The sequence below is a fragment of the Lolium rigidum genome, chromosome 2 (genome assembly GCF_022539505.1).
Source record: "Lolium rigidum isolate FL_2022 chromosome 2, APGP_CSIRO_Lrig_0.1, whole genome shotgun sequence".
NCBI classification, from domain to species: Eukaryota; Viridiplantae; Streptophyta; class Magnoliopsida; order Poales; family Poaceae; genus Lolium; species Lolium rigidum.
Window position 1 is genome coordinate 39,110,012 of NC_061509.1, and position 23,102 is coordinate 39,133,113.

A 23,102-nucleotide genomic window follows, 5' to 3' on the forward strand; every position below is an offset into this window, starting at 1 on the left:
CTTGGATTTATCATTAATCGTGTTGCAGCAAAATGGTACAAAACATATTCACCACAATTTTATGGTGCCTGTATGATTCTATAGAAATGGTCATATTCATCCGCCACTGTGAAGACAGCACGATCTGGTGCTCATTCAAAGGTCCTCAACGCCGTTGATGTCCTGAAATAAAAGAATACATACTCTTGTTTAAAAAGAAAATCAGTGGGTGCTGCCAGATTGCCTTTTGATCTAGACATGAAATGCTGAACAATAGTCAATTTTGTAGGAATTCTAATTGTTGAGACATGTTATTAATGCAACCGTTTCACTTCAAAATTACCACAGACCTCACGTAAAAAAATAAGCACACTCGAACTTTGATTTTTTTTCTTAAACTGCAAAATTCTTGAAAGACCGGTAAGTGTGTGTATCTTGGGGAAAGATACCTTGTTCTCGATCACTTTGCCATCTGGGATTTCCAGCTTCACACCTGGTTTTGCTGTGATGGTCACCTTGCCCTATAAAATTTGAAAGTGTCATCATCCATGTTTTAAATATGGTGAGATATGTATTTTCTTAAATAGTCATAACTCAGGACAAGAATCATGTGAGAAGCAAAGCTGCACATTATCGTGATAAAGATTTGTGTAAGAATTAAAAATGCATGTAGCAAATGTTCTGGAAATGTTGTCTCAGAGCTGGTACTACAAGAAAGATTGTAATAGTTTAACAAATTGTTGGAGATACCTTCAGCACAATGCCAGAACCAAACCAAACATCACCGGAAACCTTCAAGCTGTCGAGCTCAACAATACTTGGAATCGATTTGAAGCGACCGAGGAAGCTCCCAACCTGCCATTACATGAAGAAAGAAGACCATCTTATTTGCATTTGGAGCTCTAAAAAACTGATGTTCCCTTTTTGTGAAGAATTAAGGTTAGAGCTTGACCTTCTTGAACTCAGGGCCTAGCTCAATCGAGGGATTTGATGGATCTGTTCTAGCTGAATTCCGTGTAACGAAGCCATCAACCAAGGTGTACAGATCAGACTACAAGGTGAAAAAAATTCAGTTATAAATAGGAGAGTTGACCTAAAGAGTTTATTCGCCAAATCATGCAAACCTGTACTAGCTGCAAATCTGATGTCGCCTTTACTGGTAGGAACCGGGACCTTGGAACATTCATACCAATGGCGTGGTCAAAGAACTGTTCCGACAAAATAGGATTGTCATGTTTATATGCAGGATACAGGTATAATAATCAATATATTTTTAAATGGTATTTTGGTAGTACCCTGATTGCGGCACCAGCTGCTGTTTCCAACTGAAGAACTTTCACGCCTTCAACTTCCTGAAACGTGTTTGTTGTCCATCACAAGCTTTGTTAAGTTCTTCACAAATCATAGCTAAGAAGTAACAAGCTCATGAAGCAATATTTCTGTAAGAAGAGTTCATCGAAATGCATTATTACCTTAGGGTTTGGAATGATCTCCATCTTGAGTGCATCAGCCTCGACAAGGCGCTTGATAGCCTTCAAGTTCACCCATCTAAGAAAGCAGGCAGCAGTATTATATGACGTTGGAATGATATTTTAAAACTGAAATGGACTCTATGAATTCACTTACAGATTGTTGGTGTTGAATATCTTGAATTTCTCAATTGATTTGAACTCATCCACCTAAGTTTCAGCAAAATGCAGAAGCAAACTCAGAAAAAATATCTACAGTAATTTCTGTCTGATTTTATAATCATTTGTTATGTCATTGTAATTACTAGATTATGACTTACATGTGCATCAGGAACTTGTGCAATCTCGAGAAGCTGAAAAAATAAAAGGGAAAATCGTTGTCGTTATGTTTCCAGATGCAATTCAGTTCCAACAGGCATTCATAAAACTGGTTTGCAAACTTATACGACAACAAGGAGGAAATATAAGTTTTTTTTTGCAGGGGAGGAGGAAATATAAGTTAACCTGAACCCTTCCTTCGTAGGAAATCAGTGTGCCGCCTTTCACATCAGCCAAAGTTTTCGGGGTAACCTGAAGGAAGGCTGTTAAATTTTACCAACCAACCAAAGGCAATATTTCTTCAACAGATATTATGCAGTTACATACCTCCATACAGTACTCATTCTGCTTCTGGATCAAATGGTTCAGTATCTCTATTCAATAATTAAGTAAATAAGCAGGTTATCTCTTTTTCATTACTGGAAAGTTTTGTCAAAGCAAATAATAATGAATATAGGTTCTACATAAGGATACTCATGTCCACTATAGCACCCAAGTTATCCGAGTTTGCGATGAACACATACTCTTTTCCCTGCAATGTCAAAAGAGTGATGTTACATTCATGGAATACTTGGGTTTAGAAAATTTTCAGCAGATGATTGCAAACCTGTGAGAGCAGTAGATCGAGCTTGCCGCTGTTCATCAGGGATGGGAAGATATCACCATGGCCAGGAGGGTACCTTCATATTTGTGTTGTGTACAGGTAATTGATATGTTTTTGCCGTTAAAAATGAATTTGGTGATCTGGTTATGAACAAGAATACTTTACCAGCCATCCTTGTCGGTCTTCCCCTTGGAAGGCCATGGCAAGAACTCATCGGCTACCACGCGAGGATACTGGCTCTGCATTGGAGCATTTTTTTAAATGTCAGCAGCATATTTGGAAGATAGAACAAGCATGGTGCAAGAAAGTTTGTAAGAAAAACAAAATCTGGTTTGACATACCTGATTGAACGTGTGGATGTCGATGCTTGAGTTGGCGTATTTCTCGACAATCTGCAGCGCAAGCATACCAATCAGCATTCAGAAAAATCATCCAGTTAAATAGCCAATTTCAAGGGAGATTTGGTTGATGATGAGCATACCTTCAAGGTGTCGTCATGGGTGTTGAAGGAGTTCATCAGAAGCAGGGGCACGTTGCTGCCGTACTTCTTGTTGAGGGACTGTTAAACGAAAGAGTGTCACTGAAATTTGTCTTACAAGACAGCAAACTGTTATCTGAATCTGAAATGTGACAGTGAATGATGAACGGGGCATGAAGTTTGAGTTCGACCCCCCACCTCGATCTGGAGCACGATCAGGTCGAGGAATGTGAACCCGTTGCGCACCTCGATGACCGACCTGCAACGTTCATCGACATATAATTTTGTTTGTCGATATCAAATTCAGCGGCATGCATATGGAGGAATCAAGCGAATTATTTCTTCTGTCCATCTATTTCTTTTTGTTCTTCCTGGATGTGGTCACTTACTTTGGTCCTGTGCATCCCATGGTAGTACCGAGTCCGCCGTTGAGCTTGAGCACGGCGAGCTTGTCGAGCAGCGCCTTGGTCGCCTGCAGGTCTGCATTTTTTTTTTCAGCAGATGGTCATCGGCGGCAACATCAAGATTAAATCCAAGATTTTGTCGACGCCGAATAAGAAGAAAAAGATGATGATGAAGATGGTTGTGGCATTGCGGCACGCACCTTCGGGCGGGGCATCAAGGGTGTCGTAGGGCACCACCACCTCGTCGGTGGGGGTGTGGATCTTGGGCCACTCGATGTGCTCCTCGTCGCCACTTCCCGTCGACAAACATGCATTCAGCACGGTCAGGTCAGATCGTTGGTGAACGAACGGAGACGAAACGATCGCTTCTGCGGATACGTTGAGTCGATTACCTGAGGTAGCGGGAGACGAGGCTGATGAACCCGGACTTCTCGTTGTCGCTGCATGCAATGACAAACGGAGACAGATTAATCAAGCAAATCCGTCAGGCAAGACAGACACAGAGAGAGAGAGCGGAATGCAAAGATTGGTATCCAGAGGCAAGGCGAAGACAGCATTGCAGCAATGCCGATCCCGACCTGATCTGGCCGAGGCCGGCGACGGCCTCGCGCAGCTTGGCCAGCTTCTCGTCCGCCATTGTCGCGTGTACGTGGGGAGGGAGATGTTTTTGTGGGAAGGGAAGAGGAGGGTCGTCGGAGGTAGGAGAAGGGGCCAACGCTGGCTATTTATACAAGGAACAGGGAAGAGCAAATAAGGAGACGCGCGCGAAGTTAACGGCCGGACCGTTAACCGCCTTTTCCTCACACTTTTTCGAATTCTCTCTTCTGTGAGAAACTATTTTAGTATACGCTGGGGGCATGCCTACGCTGGGTATTAGAAAAGATTTTTTATTTTAGCTCTTTAGAGAATAACCCGCTCGTTTATAATTGACCATAGCAACCATCCTCCCTTGCAGTGGCGGAGCCACGTTCTGGCTGTGTAGTCAAGCGACTACATAGGTTTTTGCCAAGTCCAAGAGCCCTGGCTATGCATACCCACTGCTAAACGCTAAAAACTCTAGCAATGACCATGCACGTATGCCCACTTATCATGTGCGATGAGTATTATTCAGCTGAGCTAGCAAAACGAACATAAGAGGAACTAGTAATTACCCTGATTCAATGGAGCGTATGTCTCTCTTCCATATCAGCTTCCTGCAATCCCGTGTAGCCTGTAAATCCTCAATCTATTGGCTCCTAAAGTTCTAAGAGCATCTCCACTCGTGCCCCCGTCGAGGCCCCCGACGAGCGTTTTTTCCATCCGGACGGCGTAATTCGGTCCAGTCGCGCCCCCGGTTCCTCGTTTTCGTCCGGATTTGGCCCTTCATCCATCCGGCGAGCCCACGCCACCCCCGGCCCCCCGGGAGCGCTCGGGGACTCCGGACGAAACGAAAGCGCGCGAAACGTTCCCGCGCGTCTGGTGGCCCCAACTTGTCGGCGAGAGACACCGATCGTCATCCTCATCGCATCGTCTTCCGCGCGCTGTAAAAGCCTGCCGCCGGTCAGCATTCGCTGGACGCGTAGCTTCCACGCGGCGAGTTAATGTCGTCGCCTCGGTTTCATGCGCGCCTACCGCTATTTATCGCCGAACTACCCCGGCTGCCCCGCATTCACCTCCTCGCTCGTCTTCCCCCAAATCATCCCCGAACTCGAAGGAACCAGCAATGGCGAACGACGGTGCGGCCAACAACGGCTTCGGCCGCCGCTCTCTCCACCAATGGGAGGGGCGACTCCTGCACGCGGCGGGCTACCCTGCGCCGCCGGACTTCCGCGCGCCGGGAGGCTGGAGGCTGAGCGCAGGCGGTGTGCCGATCCCGCCGCCGCCAACGGGTGGGGGCGCACTCGAAGCGGCGATCGAGGAGGTGCGCGTCACTCTCAGTGACGAGCAGCGCGCGGATCCGCGCTTCTTCCCCGACAACCACGAAGCGTGGATCACGTTCTTCCGGCGAAGGTACGAATGCGAACTCGCCGCTTACGACGGCCCTCCTCCTCCTCCGGCAAGGAACAACGCCGCCGGCCGCCGCCGATGGTGGAGCGCGCCCAACCGCACCCTCGAGAATGTGCTCGCGCACATCGAGGATGGGAACTCCCCTGTCCTGGGGATGCCGCCGCCGGTGGCGGCTACCGTGTCGCGCCGGCACGGTAGTTCCTAGATACCGAGGAGGATGGCGCCGTCCTCTTCGTCGTCGGGCTCGAGATCGGCGTCTAGGTCCGGCGGGTCGACGCCGGCCACCGTCAAGAAGGAGTGGCCGTCTCCGGCCACCGTGAAGAAGGAGCCGACGTCTCCACCGCCGACCGGAGGCGCAGCAGCGGCGCGCTCGTCATCCGCGACCAGCCCTCCTCGCCGCAACGCGGCGGAAGAGGAAGACGGCGAAGAATGAGGCCGCCGCGGCCGCCGCCAACCAGCTCGCCGAGGAGGAGGCGAAGCGCGCGGAGGACGCCGCGGTGGCGGAGGCGATCGCCGTGTCGCTGAAGGACCTCGGTGCCCGCCGACAACAGCCTCCCCATCGACGCCGCGCCGGAGTGGTCCAGTGCGTGACCGGGAGCGCCAGGAGGCGGAGCAGCAGCGGCGGATGTTGGATCCGGCCGCCGCGCGACAACTCGCCCCCGCGCCGCCGCACCGCCGTCCTCGCGGAACGCCGCGCCCAGGGAGGTGATCAAGCTCGAGGAGAGCAGCGACGACGACATCTACCGGCCGTCGCCTCCACGCGCCGGCGACGCTGGCCAGGGCACGAGCCGCTGGTACGAGGCGCCGCCGCCCCAGGACGACGCCGGCTCCAGCGACGACGACGACAGCGGCGACTACACGACCTTCTACCGCCATTTCGGCATGTAGGAGGCCGCTTTTAGTTTTAGTATTAGTTTGCCAATCGCCGAATTCAAATATATGTACGAATTCGGCCTATTTATGTACGAACTCGCCTCTATATGTTAAATATCATTAAATTTCGCTTATGTTTGAACGAATTCGCCTATTTTGTCTGAATTCGTCGTATTACGTTGCATCCATCCTGGGCTCGCGGCTGGGAAAATGGGCCTCCCCACGCCAAATCTTCCTCCAATCCGGACGAAAATTTCGCCGGATTTGAACGTGGGGAGCCCAAACGAGTGGGAATGCTCTAATCCGTCCGACCTTAAATCCCCAAATCAATCTGCAAGCCTAATTGATCGTGACGTCATGGGAATGAGCAGGCCTCTGGTTCTACTAGCTCCGTTTCGATGAATACGGCGCACGCGTATTCTAAGATAAACTTTAACCGAAAAATTAAGTACCGTAACAAAATTTTGATTACATTATACGTAATTAGTATTGTTGGTTCGTATTGAAAAACACATTCTCACGATGCTAATTTATACCAAAAAATCATTATATATATATTTGGAGTAATTCTTGATCAAAGAAAAAACATGAAAAAGAGAGTGCCTTATTAATTGTACGAATCAAAGATTTCTCTTTCTTTTGTGCTCTTGTTTAGTCTGTCTACATAAGTGTGTTATGTTTTCATCGGAAAAAAAAAGTGTGTTATAAAAAAAAACTTCACACGTACTCTTAAAGCTTGACATCAGAGCTTTTGGATCATGGCTCCGCCACTGCTCCCTTGTGAACCAAAATCTGAATGTGCAACATTCTCTCTAGAAGTGCGGGGGTCGGGGTCGTTGGAGCGGTGTGGCTGTCGGCGAAGAACGGAGAAGAAGAAGAACACATCGAAGTGCATCCCGGCGTGCAAAGCCCCTACCTAGCGCTCCAACTGTCGGGGTTTTGATTTCCGGTCATAAATTCGTATGTAGGTGGGGGACTTGTGGCAACGATTCGATGGGGTAAAACCTCACGTACACAAGAGATATACAGGTTCAAGCCCCAGGAATAGATCACCGGTAACAACCCTACTTCCTGGTGGAGTCGATGAGATTAATATGTGTGAGGTGCTGGTAAAATGTGAGGTGCTGCCGGCTTCTGGTGGAAAGTTGGTTAGCGCCTAAGAACAGTGTATGATTGGTGGAAAAGATCGCATCACCTCGTGCGAGAGAGGGATGAATTGGGCTTAGTTCGCCATGGTTCCTTAGGTTTGTAGTTTCTTGGTCTGGTTTTTCTGTGGCGTGTGCTTGGATTGGCTTGGCTTGGTTTGGTCCTCTCCCTAGTGGTAGAGGTGCCTATTTATACTTAGAGGGGGTGGCATGTTCTCTCAAGGAGAATGGTCCACATCTTTCTTTGTACGACGCGGGGGACTCCACTATGAGACCCTATACTGAGAACACTTTCCGTACACCCGGACTTGCCGCGCATTGTTCCGGTGTCACAGTGAAGGTCGAACTCTGAGGTACAAGCACATACATGGGAGTTCGGGATGTTAGGAAATGATGTAGGTGCGATCTCCTTTTTCGTCACCCTTACGTGACCAAGCGTCACCCTTACATGGTTGAATTGTCCTGTCGCGCAACTGCCCTTGGTGGCGTAGGCAGTGCCGTGGACGAGGGAAGCCAACGTGGATTCACGTAAGGGTGACGAGGGTCTTATTGCCCAACTTTGTCGGGTTGCGACGAAAGAAGATCTTAGCCTCATGCTAAGGTCTTTCCTAGATATATTCTTGTTTTAAATTTTCTAGGCGGCGTTTGTGCGAGGGAAAAACTAGTGGGATACGAACAGTTGGGTCACTAACTTTTGCAACATCATCACACATTTCTTCCAACAAGCTGTTTCAGGCATACCAATCACAATAATATAATACCAATGCAGCAAAAAAAATGTTGGTGCAACAAATCTCCATTGGTCAAAGCCAAAAATCACCACATGTATGCAACATGGATTTCAATGCTTGCGGCAGCCCAAAAAAACATTTGCAGCATGAAGGCAACATTTGCAATGTACAGCAAGAATCATTGATGCCTCACGTCCGTGTGTTTGCAACAAAACACACACAGTTGCAACATGTCAAAAATACATATGCGGCATCAAAAATCAAAGACCTTCATCTCTAGACCTCAGATCTCGCCGTCCGAGCTCACTAGCGACAAAGCTGGCTCACCAAGAATACACCACGAAGGCAAACATTACAAACATACACGAAGAATCATTGCTGCCTCACGTCAGGGTGTTCGCAGCAAAACACACATAGAGTGCAACATGTCAAAAAATACATATGCGGCATCGAAAATCAAAGAACTTTTTCTATAGACCCCGGATCTCACCGTCGAGCTCACCGACAAATCTCGCTCACAAAGAATACACCAAGAAGGCAACATTTGCAAATACACCAGGAAACGTTGCTACCTCACGTCCGTGTGTTTGCAACAAAACAAACATAAAGTTGCAACATGTCAAAAAATACATTTGGGACATTGAAAATCAAAGACCTTCGTCTCTAGACCCGGATCTCGCTGGCCAAGCTCACCAGCAACAAATGCTCACCAGAGTCTCAGCGCCGTGTCCAGCGATCTTAGACTCGTTCCACTTGGTCCACCATCTCTCCCAGGCTCAACTCGGTGGGTAATCTCAAATTCGAGTTGCATCATGGTTGCTTTTACGGTACACAACCTTTGTGGTTTCCCTCGCCTATGTCGATGGAGAAAAACAGGTTGGGAGAAGGGAGTCCGGCTAAGTGACGAATCGATGGAGGGAGTGAGCAGCGAAGCAACCCCCTTGCAGTACATTGTGGGAGACGGGTTGCAAGGGAGCAGTTCCCTTTTTTTTTTTTTTTGAAGATCATAATTCCATATATAAAGACTCCAGCAAGCCGCCTCATTAAAAACCTTCCAGCCCCCTTAGGTACCCTGGTAAGGAAAAGAGTGCGTCGTGAAACTTGCTGGGCTCAAGACAAAGTACAATCAGCTCGAAGGACTGTGACTAAGAAAGCCAGGCCGGTCCAGCCACTCGATGTCTACCAAATTATTACAAGCGTACTGAGCACACTCATGTGCAACTAGATTGGCTGACCGGCCAGCAAAATTGAAAACAAAGAACTCAAAAGAAGAGGCTATCTCACTAATTTCACTAAGGATAGGGGCTATCCTCGAACGTTGAGTCTTACGCTCCTTCCAAAGACGAACTAGATCCTCACAATCTGATTCAACCATCACCTTCACAAACTTCCTTTGCTTTGCGAAAACTACGCATCTCCGAAAGCCAAGGTCTCAATGGTCAACGGATCCACAATACCTTGATAGACTCGGCACCATGCACCTCTAAAACCCTCGACATCCCTTGCTATTCCTCCTCCTCGCCGCCAAACCTTGCTCAACCCGAACGGCACCATCGCAATTAATTTTAATGATGCCCGGCTCCGGTCCATGCCAAGAGCATGGGGTCTCTTCACCTTCTCCTTCTTATCTTTCTTATTTTCCAGGAAAGACATAGTTTCGGCAATCGTCTCCACTTGTTTTCCTTGGGTCATACCCCTCATCATCATGTGTCCATCGGTTCCTGGAGTCCCAAATGGCCGACATAATCGATATCATCCTCTCACGCTCCCCCTTTGAGAACATGGGGTCACATAGAATATCCATCATCCAAGTTGAAGGGTGCAAACTTGGTAATTTCACATTCAAGATCTCCCTGGCTGTAGACCAAAATTGACTTGCATGGCCACATTCTACCAAGGCATGAAATAACGTTTCTGGAGCTGACTTACACACCACGCACATACTATTGACTCTGACATGCCGCCTGGTGAGGGTCGCATAATCTGGCAAAATGCCTTTGAGAACCCGCCACCAAAAAACTCGTACTCGTGGTAGAACATCCAGCCTCCATAATCTCTTCCATTTGTCACTTTCTCCCGAGAAACATCCACCCATATCGTTGAGTGCCACATTTCCTTCTTTCTCCGAGAGAAGAGCTCGATAAGCAGACCTCACCGTATAGATACCGGTCCGCTCATGATGCCACGCAATCCAGTCTTCGCCACCAATGCGCCGAAGCGGAATCTGCAGAATCAAATCTGCATCCGGCCCCACGAATATCGACCGGACCAACTCAGTCTTCCAACCACCTGAATCCTGATCAATAAGCTCGTAAACCCACTCTTTGTCTGTGTCGATCAAAGATCCCATCGGATTCCGAGCATTCAAACCAGGTATCCATTTATCCCTCCATATGGACACCGTAGATCCATCACCAACTCGCTTTATCAAACCCGCACTCAAAGCTCTCCTACCAGCCAAAATTGCCCTCCAAGTTCGCGAAGCAGTTTTTGGCGGATTAACAGTCATAAAATCTCCATTCGGATAATACCTGCCTCGCAACACTTGAGCACACAGTGATTGTGGCTGTGTCAGCAATCTCCATCCCTGTTTACCCAAGAGGGCAATATTGAAAAGCTCAAGATCACGGAAGCCTAAACCACCACCACTCTTTGGCCTAGCTAATTTATCCCAAGCTAGCCAATGCATGGACTTCTTATCCAAAGAGCCACCCCACCAGAATCTAGCAAACAGAGAGATAATCTTCTGTATAGATCCCTTAGATAGTTGAAAACAACTCATACTGTAAGTGGGCATAGCTTGAAGAACTGCCTTGATCATTACCTCTTTGCCAGCATAAGACATCAGGCGATCCCATCCAGCAATCTTGCTCCTTATACGATCACAAATATAATCAAAATCCTCATTTTTGAGTCGTCCCACGGCAGTTGGCAAACCGAGGTATTTCTCACTAAATGCTTCCACCATAATATCCAGCTCCTGTTTGACTAACATCCGTGTTGTATCCAAAATACCTGAGCTGAAAAAGATTGAACTTTTGTCCCTATTCACCATTTGGCCCGAAGCTTCATTATACATTTGAAGAATGGTATTTAATCTCCCAGCTCCCTGTGCTGAAGCATCAATAAAAATTAGACTATCATCAGCAAAAAGCAAGTGTGTGATCCAAGGCGAGCGGTGACACACTCTTATACCCCGATCAACAAAACCTCCCGTGTAGTTGTTCAGAAGCGCCGATAGACCTTCTGCACACATCAAGAACAAATAGGGCGAGACTGGGTCCCCCTGCCGTATACCTCGAGTGGGGAAGAAGTGTGGTAATAATTCCCCATTTACTTTGACTGAGAACCGCACAGAAGAGACACACTTCATAATAAGATTCACCATATTTTCTGAGAAACCGAGTTTTCGCATAATAGCAGCAATAAAAGGCCACTCCACTCTATCATAAGCCTTCATCATATCCAATTTAACCGCACAAACTCCTTTCTTTGCCTTCTTCCTTCTTCTCATCGTATGCACACACTCAAATGCTACTAGAGCATTATCCGTTATCAGTCGCCCTGGAACAAAAGCGCTTTGCTCCTGACTGATCGTATCTTCCAGCACCGGTCTTAAGCGGAGAGCTATTACTTTTGTGCACAGCTTATAGATCACAGTACATAAAGAAATCGGTCTATATTGCTTGATCGACTGGGGATTCCTAACCTTCGGTATTAACACAATAGCTGTATCATTTAGGTCATCTGGCAGGTCTCCACCACTCAAAAATTGCAACACTGCAGGCACCACAACCGGTTTGACAAGGTCCCAGTGGCGCTGAAAAAATCCGGCTGTAAAGCCATCCACCCCTGGTGCCTTTGACGGATGCATTTGAAAGAGAGCAATCCGCACTTCCTCCTCCGTAAACGGCCGGTCCAAAAAACTCCTCATATCCTCATTCACTTTTTCTTGAACAAAGTGCAACAGTGGCTCCATATTAGGAACTCCTTGAGAGGCATACAAGTGTTTATAGAACTCTTGTACCTCAGTATGAATGTCTTCCTTGTCCGTACAAACAGAACCATCCTCCCTCACCAGCGAAGAAATCTTATTCATCCTCTTCCTGCTAGCTGCCTGTGCATGGAAATAGGAGGAGTTCCTATCACCTTCCTTTAACCATTGACCCCTAGACCTCTGTTTTATCCAAATTTCCTCCTCAAGAAGAACCTTATTAATCTGCCCCATAAGGTCTCGCTCATCCTTCGATGGCCCCCGGCCCATAGAATTCAAACGAATTTTATCCAGGCGTTTTCTCAGCCCTGTCAATTTGACTTTGAAATTTCCAAATTTTTCACGACCCCACTTGTCTAGGTCGCCTTGTATGCTTTTGAGGGTACGAATAACTCCTTCCAGGCCACCTCCCCCACTCTTCTCTTCCCAGAGTTTCTGAACTTGCTGGTCATATTCGGAGTGGGTTTGCCAGACATTCTCATAGCGAAAACAATGATTATTTTTCTTGATGCTAATCTGATCCTTCCGCTGCATCCTAATCAACAAAGCACAATGATCAGATTCCACCATATTAATATGTTGAACTCTCGGTACAGCAAATTCATCATATAATTTTTGATTGCCCAAGCCCCGATCAATTCTTGATTTAACATTTGCTTCCCCATCTTGCCTATTATCCCACGTGTAAGGGGCTCCATTCCAGCCTAGATCCACCAAACTGCAATCGTCAATGCACTCTCGAAACGCCCTCATATGAGGCTCCGATCGTTCCGAGACGCTAAAATGCTCACTTCCATACAATGTTTCATTAAAATCTCCCAAACACAACCACGGATAGTCTAACGCATTAGCTAGCCGTCGTAATAGAGTCCAACTGACATGTCTATCCTCCTTTCTCGGCTCGCCATAAAAGCCTGTAAAACGCCACGGCCTCACATCATCTCCCACAGCCTTGACTATCACATCAATATGGTTTTGATTGTAGCTTTTTACTTCAACACTGGCCTCCTTCTTCCAAAACAGCCCAATGCCCCCACTTAAGCCAACACTATCAACTGCATAACACCCTCCAAAACCAAGAGCATTTGCCATCTTCTCCACCCTTTTACCACTGATCTTCGTCTCCATAACAAAGAGCAGGGTGGGATCTTCCCGCTTCACCACATTGCGAAGCTCTCTCACTGTCGGTTGGTTCCCAAGCCCCCGACAGTTGCAGCTCAAGCAAATCATTGATCCGGGCGGGGCTGCCCAGCAGCCGCCGCCATATCGTCTTCCTCCTCAGACACTTCCCCATCCGTCTTGGTTTTCTTTGGATCACGAACCTCGCCAACTTTACTCGGGGAACTTAGGATCGCAGTCCTCTTAGTGCCTTGAGATTCCTCATTAGCCTGCAATAATGCCAAGGCTGCCGCATCCCCTGGCAAACCCGACAAATCCAAGGTTCTTTGTGCCTTAGGCTTCTCCACATAATTCCCTGATGTTTGCGCATCAAACTGGAATACAGCCTGCTTAACCTTGCCCGTATTAGCATTGATACTTGGGCCCCCTTTAACCAGACCACCTTGTTCCTGTCCAGCCTTCGCCTGCCAGGTAGGTCTAACCACTATCCTTGGTGGTTTTGCAACTGGATCTTGCTTCATAACAGGTGTAGGCTGAGGTTTCTTCTTCCTGATCTCTTGAAATCTGATAGACGAGTCATATTCCCATGATCCATCCTCCTTCCGAGGCAGAGGATTGTTGCAGAACGTGTCCGAGTGCCCAAGCACACCACACGCAAAACAGAAGTAAGGCAACCTCTCATACTGAACCTCGTACGTATCAATCTTTCCTCTCTTCAAAGAGTTAAAACTTAGAACACGCCGTAGTGGTTTGTTGATGTCAATCCAGACCTTTGCCCTCATACTCTGTCCCCATCCACGGTTTGTACCCCCTTGGTCTAGCTTGATAAAATCTCCAATCTGGCTGGCCACAAACTCAGCTCTCTCCTTGTTCAGCCAATTGAATGGCAGGTCATGGCATCTTACCCAGATCGGCATTCTACCGAAAACAACTTCACGTGGCCGCATGCATCGATCGAAATTTTCTAATATGACTGCATGAAAACCAACCATCCATGGTGCTCCCTCCCAGATACGATCCACATCTCGCTTTGATTCCAGGGTAGCCACAAAAATATTTTTTCCATGAGATTGAAACTTGAGACCTAGTGGATTGCCCCAAGCTGGGCGCAGTGCACTTTCGATCGTCTGGATGTGAAATTCATTGGCGACAAGAACTTTACCAGCGATCGCAAAAGCCGCTTCACTCTGATCCTCTTCGCGGTCATCCATCACAATTACCTTCTGTTCCTCCTCCGTAAGGGTGAGCGAATCGAGCTTCTCAGCAAGGCCCGAGCCCCCACCCCTCGACAAACCTCCCCGTGGGAGATCCCCTCTCGAAGCTCCGTGCTCCCGCTCCGCCATCACGAAGAAACCCGCTCCCCGCGTGCCGGAAAGAACGTCGATCGCGCCCCAGAGATTGGAAATCGCCTGTGCGCCGCCTCTCCACTCCAAACCCTAGAAAAACGGTTCAGGGGAAAAAAATATTCTTTTTTCTACCTTAAGGGAGCAGTTCCCTGGATGCAGCATTGAGACCCAGCCGACCAATTCGCTAAAAAAAATTGTAGGACTATTTTTTTTTTAGGAAAAGGATCCCATTGCCCCGCCCATCAAATCGTCATCTGATCAGCCAGATAATGGCCTTTTTTTTACAATCAGCCGGATAATGGCCTAATGGGATCAATTTCCAATACTAGCTTTTCAGATTGACAGATAAAGCACCTGGTTTCAGAGGTTGATATATAACTTTAGTGTATATATATAACATTATAATGCATGGAAAAAGTGCTCCTTCCTAACTTCCCTCAGCATGAATCTCAAAACAAAACATCCTTCCATCAATCACCAATGGATCTTACATCCACATACCGAAATGATAAGGATTTTACCATCTGTACAAACGAAGAAAAAACACCTTAGTACAGTCTAACCAAAGAACACAAGACAACCAGTCCATCCCAGGTCCGGGAGGCACTCCCCTAAGGTATGTCTAACCTTTCATCTACAGCCCCAGTTTTCAGAGACAAGCAGGCCATCCCAGGTCCGGGAGGCACTCCCCTAAGGTATCTCTAACCTTTCATCTACAGTCCCAGTTTTCAGATTCCTGCACCAACATACACACAGACATGGAGGTAGCATTCGGGGTTCTTGAGGTAGTTGGCCATCCAGAGGAACGGTACGTCCATGTTGTTTTGGAGATCGATACCTTGCACCCTCACCAGCTTCACCTCAGTGGCGTTCTTGGTCAAATCAGCCCCTCGCTGGCTTGCTGGAGCTGGGTCTCTGTCACGAGGAGTCCTTGGAGTGGTGTCTGAATCGTCAGCTGGCGAGTCTGCTGTCTCCACAGGTTGAGTGTCAGCGGCGGGCTTCGAGCTGAAGAACTCTGGTAGCAACGTTTCCAAAGCACGTGCCAGGGTGATGTAGCTTTTACCTGCGAAACAGAGCGAATTGAAGAAAATTAAGTGTCGCAGCTCCATAGAACATCATGATTCATGAAACACAGGATGTGAACAGCCAACAATTGGTAAGAAACGTCATACTAGTATATATTGCAATGTGTAGTTTGTAACGTTTCAGGGGTCATTAAAATACAAAGGAAAATCTTGTTTACAATGGCCTTCTTGAAATATTTTTCAAAGAAGAGAGTTAAGTTGCATCCCTGTACCACTTTTCAGGGGAAAGGCAGAAAAGATGAAAGCAAAATAGAGCATATCACTGCTGCAAGTTTGGTAATTACAATTTCTAGCTAGAGGCAGATGAACACCCTCAACGCGTGCAAATGATAGTGTGCACCGCAATCATTAACAAGATAGTATCACAAAATTTATGTACATGCACTCAACGATAACATAATTGTTCACGACAGAGCTACATACCTTCTTCCTTCCGGATCTCGAATGGCCGGTTTATATAGGATACACTTTCCCAGTCACTGACAGCTATTGCATCCTCTAAATACTCAAGGTCTTCTTGAACTCTGCGCACGTATAATCGAACAGGGACCCTGCCTAACCAGGTATTAATCGATAAGAGCTATTAGAGCAGATAGAGATTTCTTAACGTGACACGAATCCATTATTGTATAACTTGAATATAATGCATCGGTTAACTATTATATGAAAAATTCCGGTCCGGAAATGTTCAAGTAAAAATAACATAGAAAATTTTGATGCAAAAGAATGTACATGGTCTGACAGATCCAGGAGATTCAGGCTCATCAGAACCTTGTTGACGCTCTGCTGAGGAAGTTGCTACTGACCAATCCTCTTCAAACAGTCCAAGCTTAAGCCTGGTGGAGATATTCGTATAACTATCCATGTCACCTGAATAATACATTTGTAGTCAGAGAGAAGATATTCCATGTATCAAAGAATGGATCATCGACAGCTAGTAGAACTAGTCAACTACTGGTAGTTAGAGGGTGTGATGCCCCAATTTCTGAGCAACCATCATATCAGGCTCATGAGACCCACTATAAAAGTATATAGTTTCTGGAGAGCATACCTTTCCTTACGGATTCCCACATAGCAGCTTGATCAGCTTGGGACATATTCATCACATTCTTACTGTTCCCAGTTATGATAAAGGCAGCCTGTACAAGACAAAAGATTACAGTATTGTTTGAGATGGGAAGAAGGGATTGGGTGACACTAGTTCTCGAAACAAACCTCTTTCAGGGAATTGTTGTAGCTCCACTTCACACTATCTTCACCTTCACATGGTGATAATATTTCTGCAGGATATCCCCTAAAATGAACCTACAAATTCATGCATAAGTTGTGTGGGGACAGCAAACAACTGGAACATTCAACAGAGGAAACCACATTCGAGCAGAATAGCATATCTCTAATAATATCTCCAACAAACTGAGATGTTAACACAAAATGTACATGAGTGATCAAAAGGTTTGTACTAATCCCCCCTCCACTTTATGCATAAGTTTGTGGATAGAGCCAACTGGAACATGTTGCCAAGAAAACCACATAGAGCTCTCATGTTATCAGAAACTTTAACTATTGTAGATATAAAATAAAAAAAGTGTAATAGTGTACCCTGTTAGAATAAAGCACTGTAAACCTGAAATCTACTTTACTAAGGCTCCCTTCATGTGCTGATGCACTGGTGATTGCAATAAGCCAGGGCTTACAACGTTTGCAGCATGCATATAAAGCTTTTTGCACCGATCTGACTGGCTCTTCACTGAGCTGAATCGCTAACTTAAGTAACTAGATCAAAAAAGGGACATTTGATAGCAAACATGTAAATATTTACAGCAAACCAAAATATTTAACAACAAATATGCAAGATTATAGCCTTACTATTAGATTCCATGGCCTCTCAGGCTCTGCACAAAGAAGGTCGAAAAGAACTCCAATGGGTATGTACCTAACAGTGCAATAATAAAAAGAGCAGCCAGCAATTAAAACTAAGAGCAATAACAACAGGTTCTCAAGATACAATAAGGCAATTGACAATCATTTATATTGGTAAGCTGAGAGCATATTGTTACCATTTTAAAGGCAGTCCTTTGTATTCAAACCAAACGGTATCAACGCCTGGCGGGAGTGTGCTGCTGAAATGAGCCTTTATAATGGGCACCAGCAGAGGCAAGTACCCAATCCTTGGCCCTAAAGTCTGTTCAAGGAAAAATAAAGCTCCATAACTGAAACGAACGACAAGATGATGACGTATTGCAAATAATAGTCCAATCATCATGTATCTTAACGAGTTGGAGATCAGAGAACACTCGCAGGGAAAGGAAGACACACCCTTTCAAATTATAAATAACAACAAAATAAATAAGCAATCAAATATAGCATGTTCTGACACTTTGCAGAGGTATAGCTTGTATTATTATTTTTGCACTTCGAGGATAAGAAAAAAGAACAAAAAGCATGTTCTGACACTTTGCAGATAAGTTGCCAACAGAACAGACAAGCAATTTTCTCCCATATGACTACCGTCTTGGATTTCAATCTAAGAACACAAATCAATGCGAAAGTGAAACACAAGAATTAATTGTGTTCTCACAGCTGTGCGCTGAATTTTGTATACATATCATCATCATATCAAACATATATTGACTTTATTTTGTGTGTGGGTGTGGGCATGTCGGCGGGCAACAAATTTAGCTTCTTACATAAACGAGATGTGGGATATACTAGATTAGACCTTGTAAGCTCTGAGTCTGTTTGAGAGCTTCATGTTCATGACGAACCGGAGCAGAATCAACTCCACTCATATGTCCATGTCACGACTCATACCTTGCTAAACTAATCACATCGCAAATTGTGTCAGTGTTTCTCTTAAAATTATTTGGGGACAAGCAGACGGAGCTCCCACTAGTCCAGAAGACCTTCGAGAATCTTGAGCAAGGGTCTGATTAAGAGTCTGCGAACCCTAAAACAGCAGGCAATCTGAGGTACGAGCCCCTAAGATCGTAATCGTGATATCGGCAGGCAAGAATTTGACGATCCTGCGCTGCGCGCGTCGTCGATTGAGAGGGCGCGGAGGGGAGCGAAGAGGGGTTACCAGGAAGGGCGGGGGCGGTGGGAGCGCGGTGACGTCGGCGTCGTGGAGGTGGACGTGCAGCGGTATGGCGCCGCCCCAGACCCGCCGCGCCGCCTCCCCCGACCACGCCGCCGCGTCGCCGACGTCGCGCGCCAACGCCGCCATTGCCGCCGGCGCGTATATCTCGGTCGGAGCGAGCTCGCCGGCGAGAGGCTTGGGGGTGGGTGGGCACGACGCTAAATCTGCTTCCTTTTGTGCTTCCGCTGCTGCTAACTTGTTTCGATTGCTTGCAGAGGAGTTGGAGTCTGACAAAGCACAAAGGGTCTCCTAGTTGACGATGTTGGAGTCAGATTCCAAATACTGATTTTTTTTTTTTTTGACCTGCAAATACTGATTTCTTAAGAAAACTGAATTGCGATGCGTCTGATTTCAGTCTAATTTCTCAAGTGAACCTCCTTCAAATATAACAACCTCCGTTTCAGAAATAATGACTTAACTTTATTTAGGTCTAGATAGATATATCCGTATTTAGATAAATCTAAGTTACTTATTTCCTTGTCGAGTTTCGGATACCAGTTTGGGGACCCTGACCCATTCTTCAACTCGTTCCTTGTCGAGTCCTAGATTCACATCTATGACGTTCTCTGCAAGCGTGGCTTCTCCTTTAGCGTGTCTCACTTGAAGCCTTGAGCGTCACATGTTTGTGTGCCCATGGGAATGTCGTTTACTAAGCCTTAGTCGATAGATCATTCTCCTCGGCGCCATCATTCTTCAGCTCCATGCAGCATTTCTCCCGTATCAATTTTCTGAGACACCACATTCTACGTCATCATCCTCGTATGCTCATGGCACACGTGGAAGTGTTGGAATAGCATCACATTCAACTGTAAGAAGTCCTAGGGAAATATCAATGCTTAGAGATAGGTTTGCTTCTTGTCATAGCATTGCCTTACCAAATTTTTGGCAACCAACTAGCCAAAATATTGGTTAGAGATTCCTAAACCACATTGTAGCCAAAAAGTTATCAAGGTTTAGGCAACCAAAATATTGGTAGCCAACCAAACAAGCACCAACAAATCATGTGCTGCCGAAAAAATGGTGGGGCGAATTCAAGCATCAACCAAACGTAACCTGGATCTCTTTTTTTCGATAAAGGGAATATATTAATATCAAAAGATACCAATTACACTCAGTCTATGCAACAACGCCACACCCTAATGGCAGTACGGATGCACACAGCCAAAAAAGAGTAAAGAAAACTAAAAAATAAAATCCCGCTACAGCTTTCTAGACCTAACAACAGCAATACAACCACCACCGTGACAACACCTGAAGTACATACTCTCCAAAAGCGACGCCTCCAAGAAGGAAGCAGTGCACCAACGCCGTCGTCGCCGACCAAAGGTCTTAGGTTTTCACCCTGAAGATATTCCCTGATCCGTCTCAAACGTATCTATAATTTCTTATGTTCCATGCTACATTATTGATGATATCTACATGTTTTATACACATTATATGTCATAATTATGCGTTTTCCGGAACTAACCTATTGACGAGATGCCGAAGTGCCGATTCTTTGTTTTCTGCTGTTTTTGGTTTCGAAATCCTAGTAAGGAAATATTCTCGGAATCGGACGAAATCAACGCCCAGGGTCCTATTTTTCCACGAAGCTTCTAGAAGTCCGAAGGGGAAACGAAGTGGGGCCACGAGGTGGGGACACAGTAGGGCGGCGCGGCCCAAGCCCTGGCCGCGCCGGCCTAGTGTGTGGCCCCACCAGGACTCCACCGACCTTGCCCTTCCGCCTACTTAAAGTCTCCGTCGCTAAAACCCTATTACGTTCGACGAAACCAGAGAAAACCTTCCAGAGCCGCCGCCATCGCGAAGCCAAGATCTGGGAGACAGGAGTCTCTGTTCCGGCACGCCGCCGGGACGGGGAAGTGCCCCGGAAGGCTTCTCCATCGACACCACCGCCATCTTCATCAATGCTGCTTGTCTCCCATGAGGAGGGAGTAGTTCTCCATCGAGGCTCGGGGCTGTACCGGTAGCTATGTGGTTCATCTCTCTCCTATGTACTTCAATACAATAATCTCATGAGCTGCCTTACATGATTGAGATTCATATGATGATGCTTGTAATCTAGATGTCATTATGCTAGTCAAGTGGGTTTTACTTATGTGATCTCCGGAGACTCCTTGTCCCACGTGTGTAAAGGTGACAGTGTGTGCACCGTGTGGGTCTCTTAGGCTATATTTCACAGAATACTTATTCGCTGTTATGAATGGCATAGTGAAGTGCTTATTTATATCCCTTTATGATTGCAATGTGTTTTGTATCACAATTTATCTGTGTGCTACTCTAGTGATGTTATTAAAGTAGTTTATTCCTCCTGCACGGTGTAATGGTGACAGTTGTGTGCGTCGTGTAGTACTTGGCGTAGGCTATGATTGTGATCTCTTGTAGATTATGAAGTTAACTATTGCTATGATAGTATTGATGTGATCTATTCCTCCTTTCGTAGTGTGAAGGTGACAGTGTGCATGCTATGTTAGTACTTGGTTTGGTTATGTTGATCTGTCATGCACTCTAAGGTTATTTAAATATGAACATTGAATATTGTGGAGCTTGTTAACTCCAGCCATTGAGGGTTCGTGTAATCCTACACGAGTTAGTGGTGTTCATCATCCAACAAGAGGGTGTAGAGTCTAGCATCTATCTATTTATTCTGTTATGTGATCAATGTTGAGAGTGTCCACTAGTGAAAGTATGATCCCTAGGCCTTGTTCCTAAATATCGCTATCGCCGCTTGTTTCTTGTTCTCTTGCATGTTTACTTCCTGCAATATTACTACCATCAATCGCACGCCAGACAAGCACTTTTTCGGCGCCGTTACTCATCGCTCATATTCATTCATACCACTTGTATTTCACTATCTCTTCGCCGAACTAGTGCACCTATTAGGTGTGTTGGGGACACAAGAGACTTCTTACTTTGCGGTTGCGGGGTTGCATGAGAGGGATATCTTTGACCTCTTCCTCCACGAGTTCGATAAACCTTGGGTGATCCACTTAAGGGAAACTTGCTGCTGTTCTACAAACCTCTGCTCTTGGAGGCCCAACACTGTCTACAATAATAGAAGCACCCGTAGACATCAAGCACTTTTCTGGCGCCGTTGCCGGGGAGGAAAGGTAAAAGGCTCTCATACTTCGGTCCCAGGTAAAGTACTCTTCTGGCGCCATTGTGTGAGTGTTCGAAGCTATTTCCTTTAGATCCTGCAATTGCATCTTTTTGTTTCTTGTTTACACTAGTTAGGCATAATGGACAACAATAGCTTCTTATCCTATTTCCTGATTTAAGACATGGATGGTTTGATGCGAAAATTAAAAAACCTATGGAACATATTAGTATGAACACTTTGAACACCAATGTTGCTAATGATATGGAAAATTCTAAGCTTGGGGAAGCTGGCTTTGATGAGCATGATATTTTTAGTCCCCCAAGCATTGAGGAGAAAATTTACTTTGAAGATACTTTGCCTCCTATTTATGATGATTATAATGATAGTGGTCTTTTGGTGCCGCCTACTATGGAGGATAAGTTTAATTATGATTACAATATGTATCCTATATTTGATGATAAGAATAATAATGATAGCTACTTTGTTGAATTTGCTCCCACTACAACTAATAAAATTGATTATGCTTATGTGGAGAGTAATGATACTTTTATGCATGTGAATAAGAATGCTTTATGTGATACTTATATTGTTGAGTTTGTTCATGATGCCTCTGAAAATTATTATGAGAGAGGAAAATATGGTTGTAGAAATTTTCATGTTACTAAAACACCTCTCTATATGCTGAAATTTTTGAAGTTACACTGGTTTTATCTTCCTATGCTTGTTACTTTGCTCTTCATGAACTTGTTTATTTACAAGATTCCTATGCATAGGAAGCATGTTAGGCTTAAATTTGTTTTGAATTTGCTTTTTGATGCCCTCTTTTGCTTCAACTCTTATTTCTTGCGAGTGCATCATTAAAATTGCTGAGCCCATCTTAATGGCTATAAAGAAAGCACTTCTTGGGAGATAACCCATGTCTTTATTTTACTACAACACTTTTGTTTTATATTTGAGTCTTGGAAGTTGTTAATACTGTAGCAACCTCTCCTTATCTTATTTTATTGCATTGTTGTGTGATACGTCCCCGACGTATCCATAATTTCTGTCGTTCCACGCTTGTTTTATGACAATACTTACATGTTTTGCTTGCACTTTATGATGATTTCATGCATTTTCCGGAACTAACCTATTAACAAGATGCCACGGTGCCGGTTCACGTTTCTGTGCTTGTTTTTGGTTCCCGAGAAAGGCTGTTCGGGCAATATTCTCGGAATTCGACGAAACGAAGACCAAACCTCCTATTTTTCCGGAAGCATCCGAACACCGAAGAAGAGTCGGAGACGGGCCGAGAGGGCCACCACACCACATGGCGGCGCGGCACGGCCGGGCCCGCGC

General features: G+C 45.8%; 2 protein-coding genes across 2 annotated transcripts; both read right to left on the bottom strand.

Annotated features, from left to right (window-relative positions):
• Positions 1-75: 75 nt before the first annotated feature.
• On the bottom strand, positions 76-3,889 carry LOC124691605 (UTP--glucose-1-phosphate uridylyltransferase-like). The gene is made up of 21 exons (XM_047224901.1): positions 3,831-3,889; positions 3,645-3,692; positions 3,453-3,544; positions 3,238-3,328; positions 3,047-3,107; positions 2,852-2,929; positions 2,712-2,762; positions 2,536-2,609; positions 2,374-2,446; positions 2,241-2,298; positions 2,094-2,140; positions 1,953-2,018; positions 1,769-1,801; positions 1,606-1,658; positions 1,452-1,527; positions 1,275-1,331; positions 1,104-1,187; positions 932-1,030; positions 730-834; positions 429-500; positions 76-162 (listed from the first exon to the last, which is right to left on the bottom strand). Exons 1-21 carry the CDS (start codon positions 3,887-3,889, stop codon positions 136-138), a joined length of 1,404 nt encoding a protein of 467 aa, XP_047080857.1. The 3' UTR covers positions 76-135.
• An 11,103-nt stretch (positions 3,890-14,992) lies between these two features.
• LOC124689548 (autophagy protein 5-like) lies at positions 14,993-18,754 on the bottom strand. The gene is made up of 8 exons (XM_047223062.1): positions 18,611-18,754; positions 17,589-17,713; positions 17,398-17,464; positions 16,747-16,836; positions 16,583-16,670; positions 16,264-16,401; positions 15,955-16,086; positions 14,993-15,509 (listed from the first exon to the last, which is right to left on the bottom strand). The coding sequence occupies exons 1-8, from the start codon at positions 18,752-18,754 to the stop codon at positions 15,175-15,177; spliced, it is 1,119 nt and encodes a 372-aa protein (XP_047079018.1). The 3' UTR covers positions 14,993-15,174.
• Positions 18,755-23,102: the final 4,348 nt, after the last annotated feature.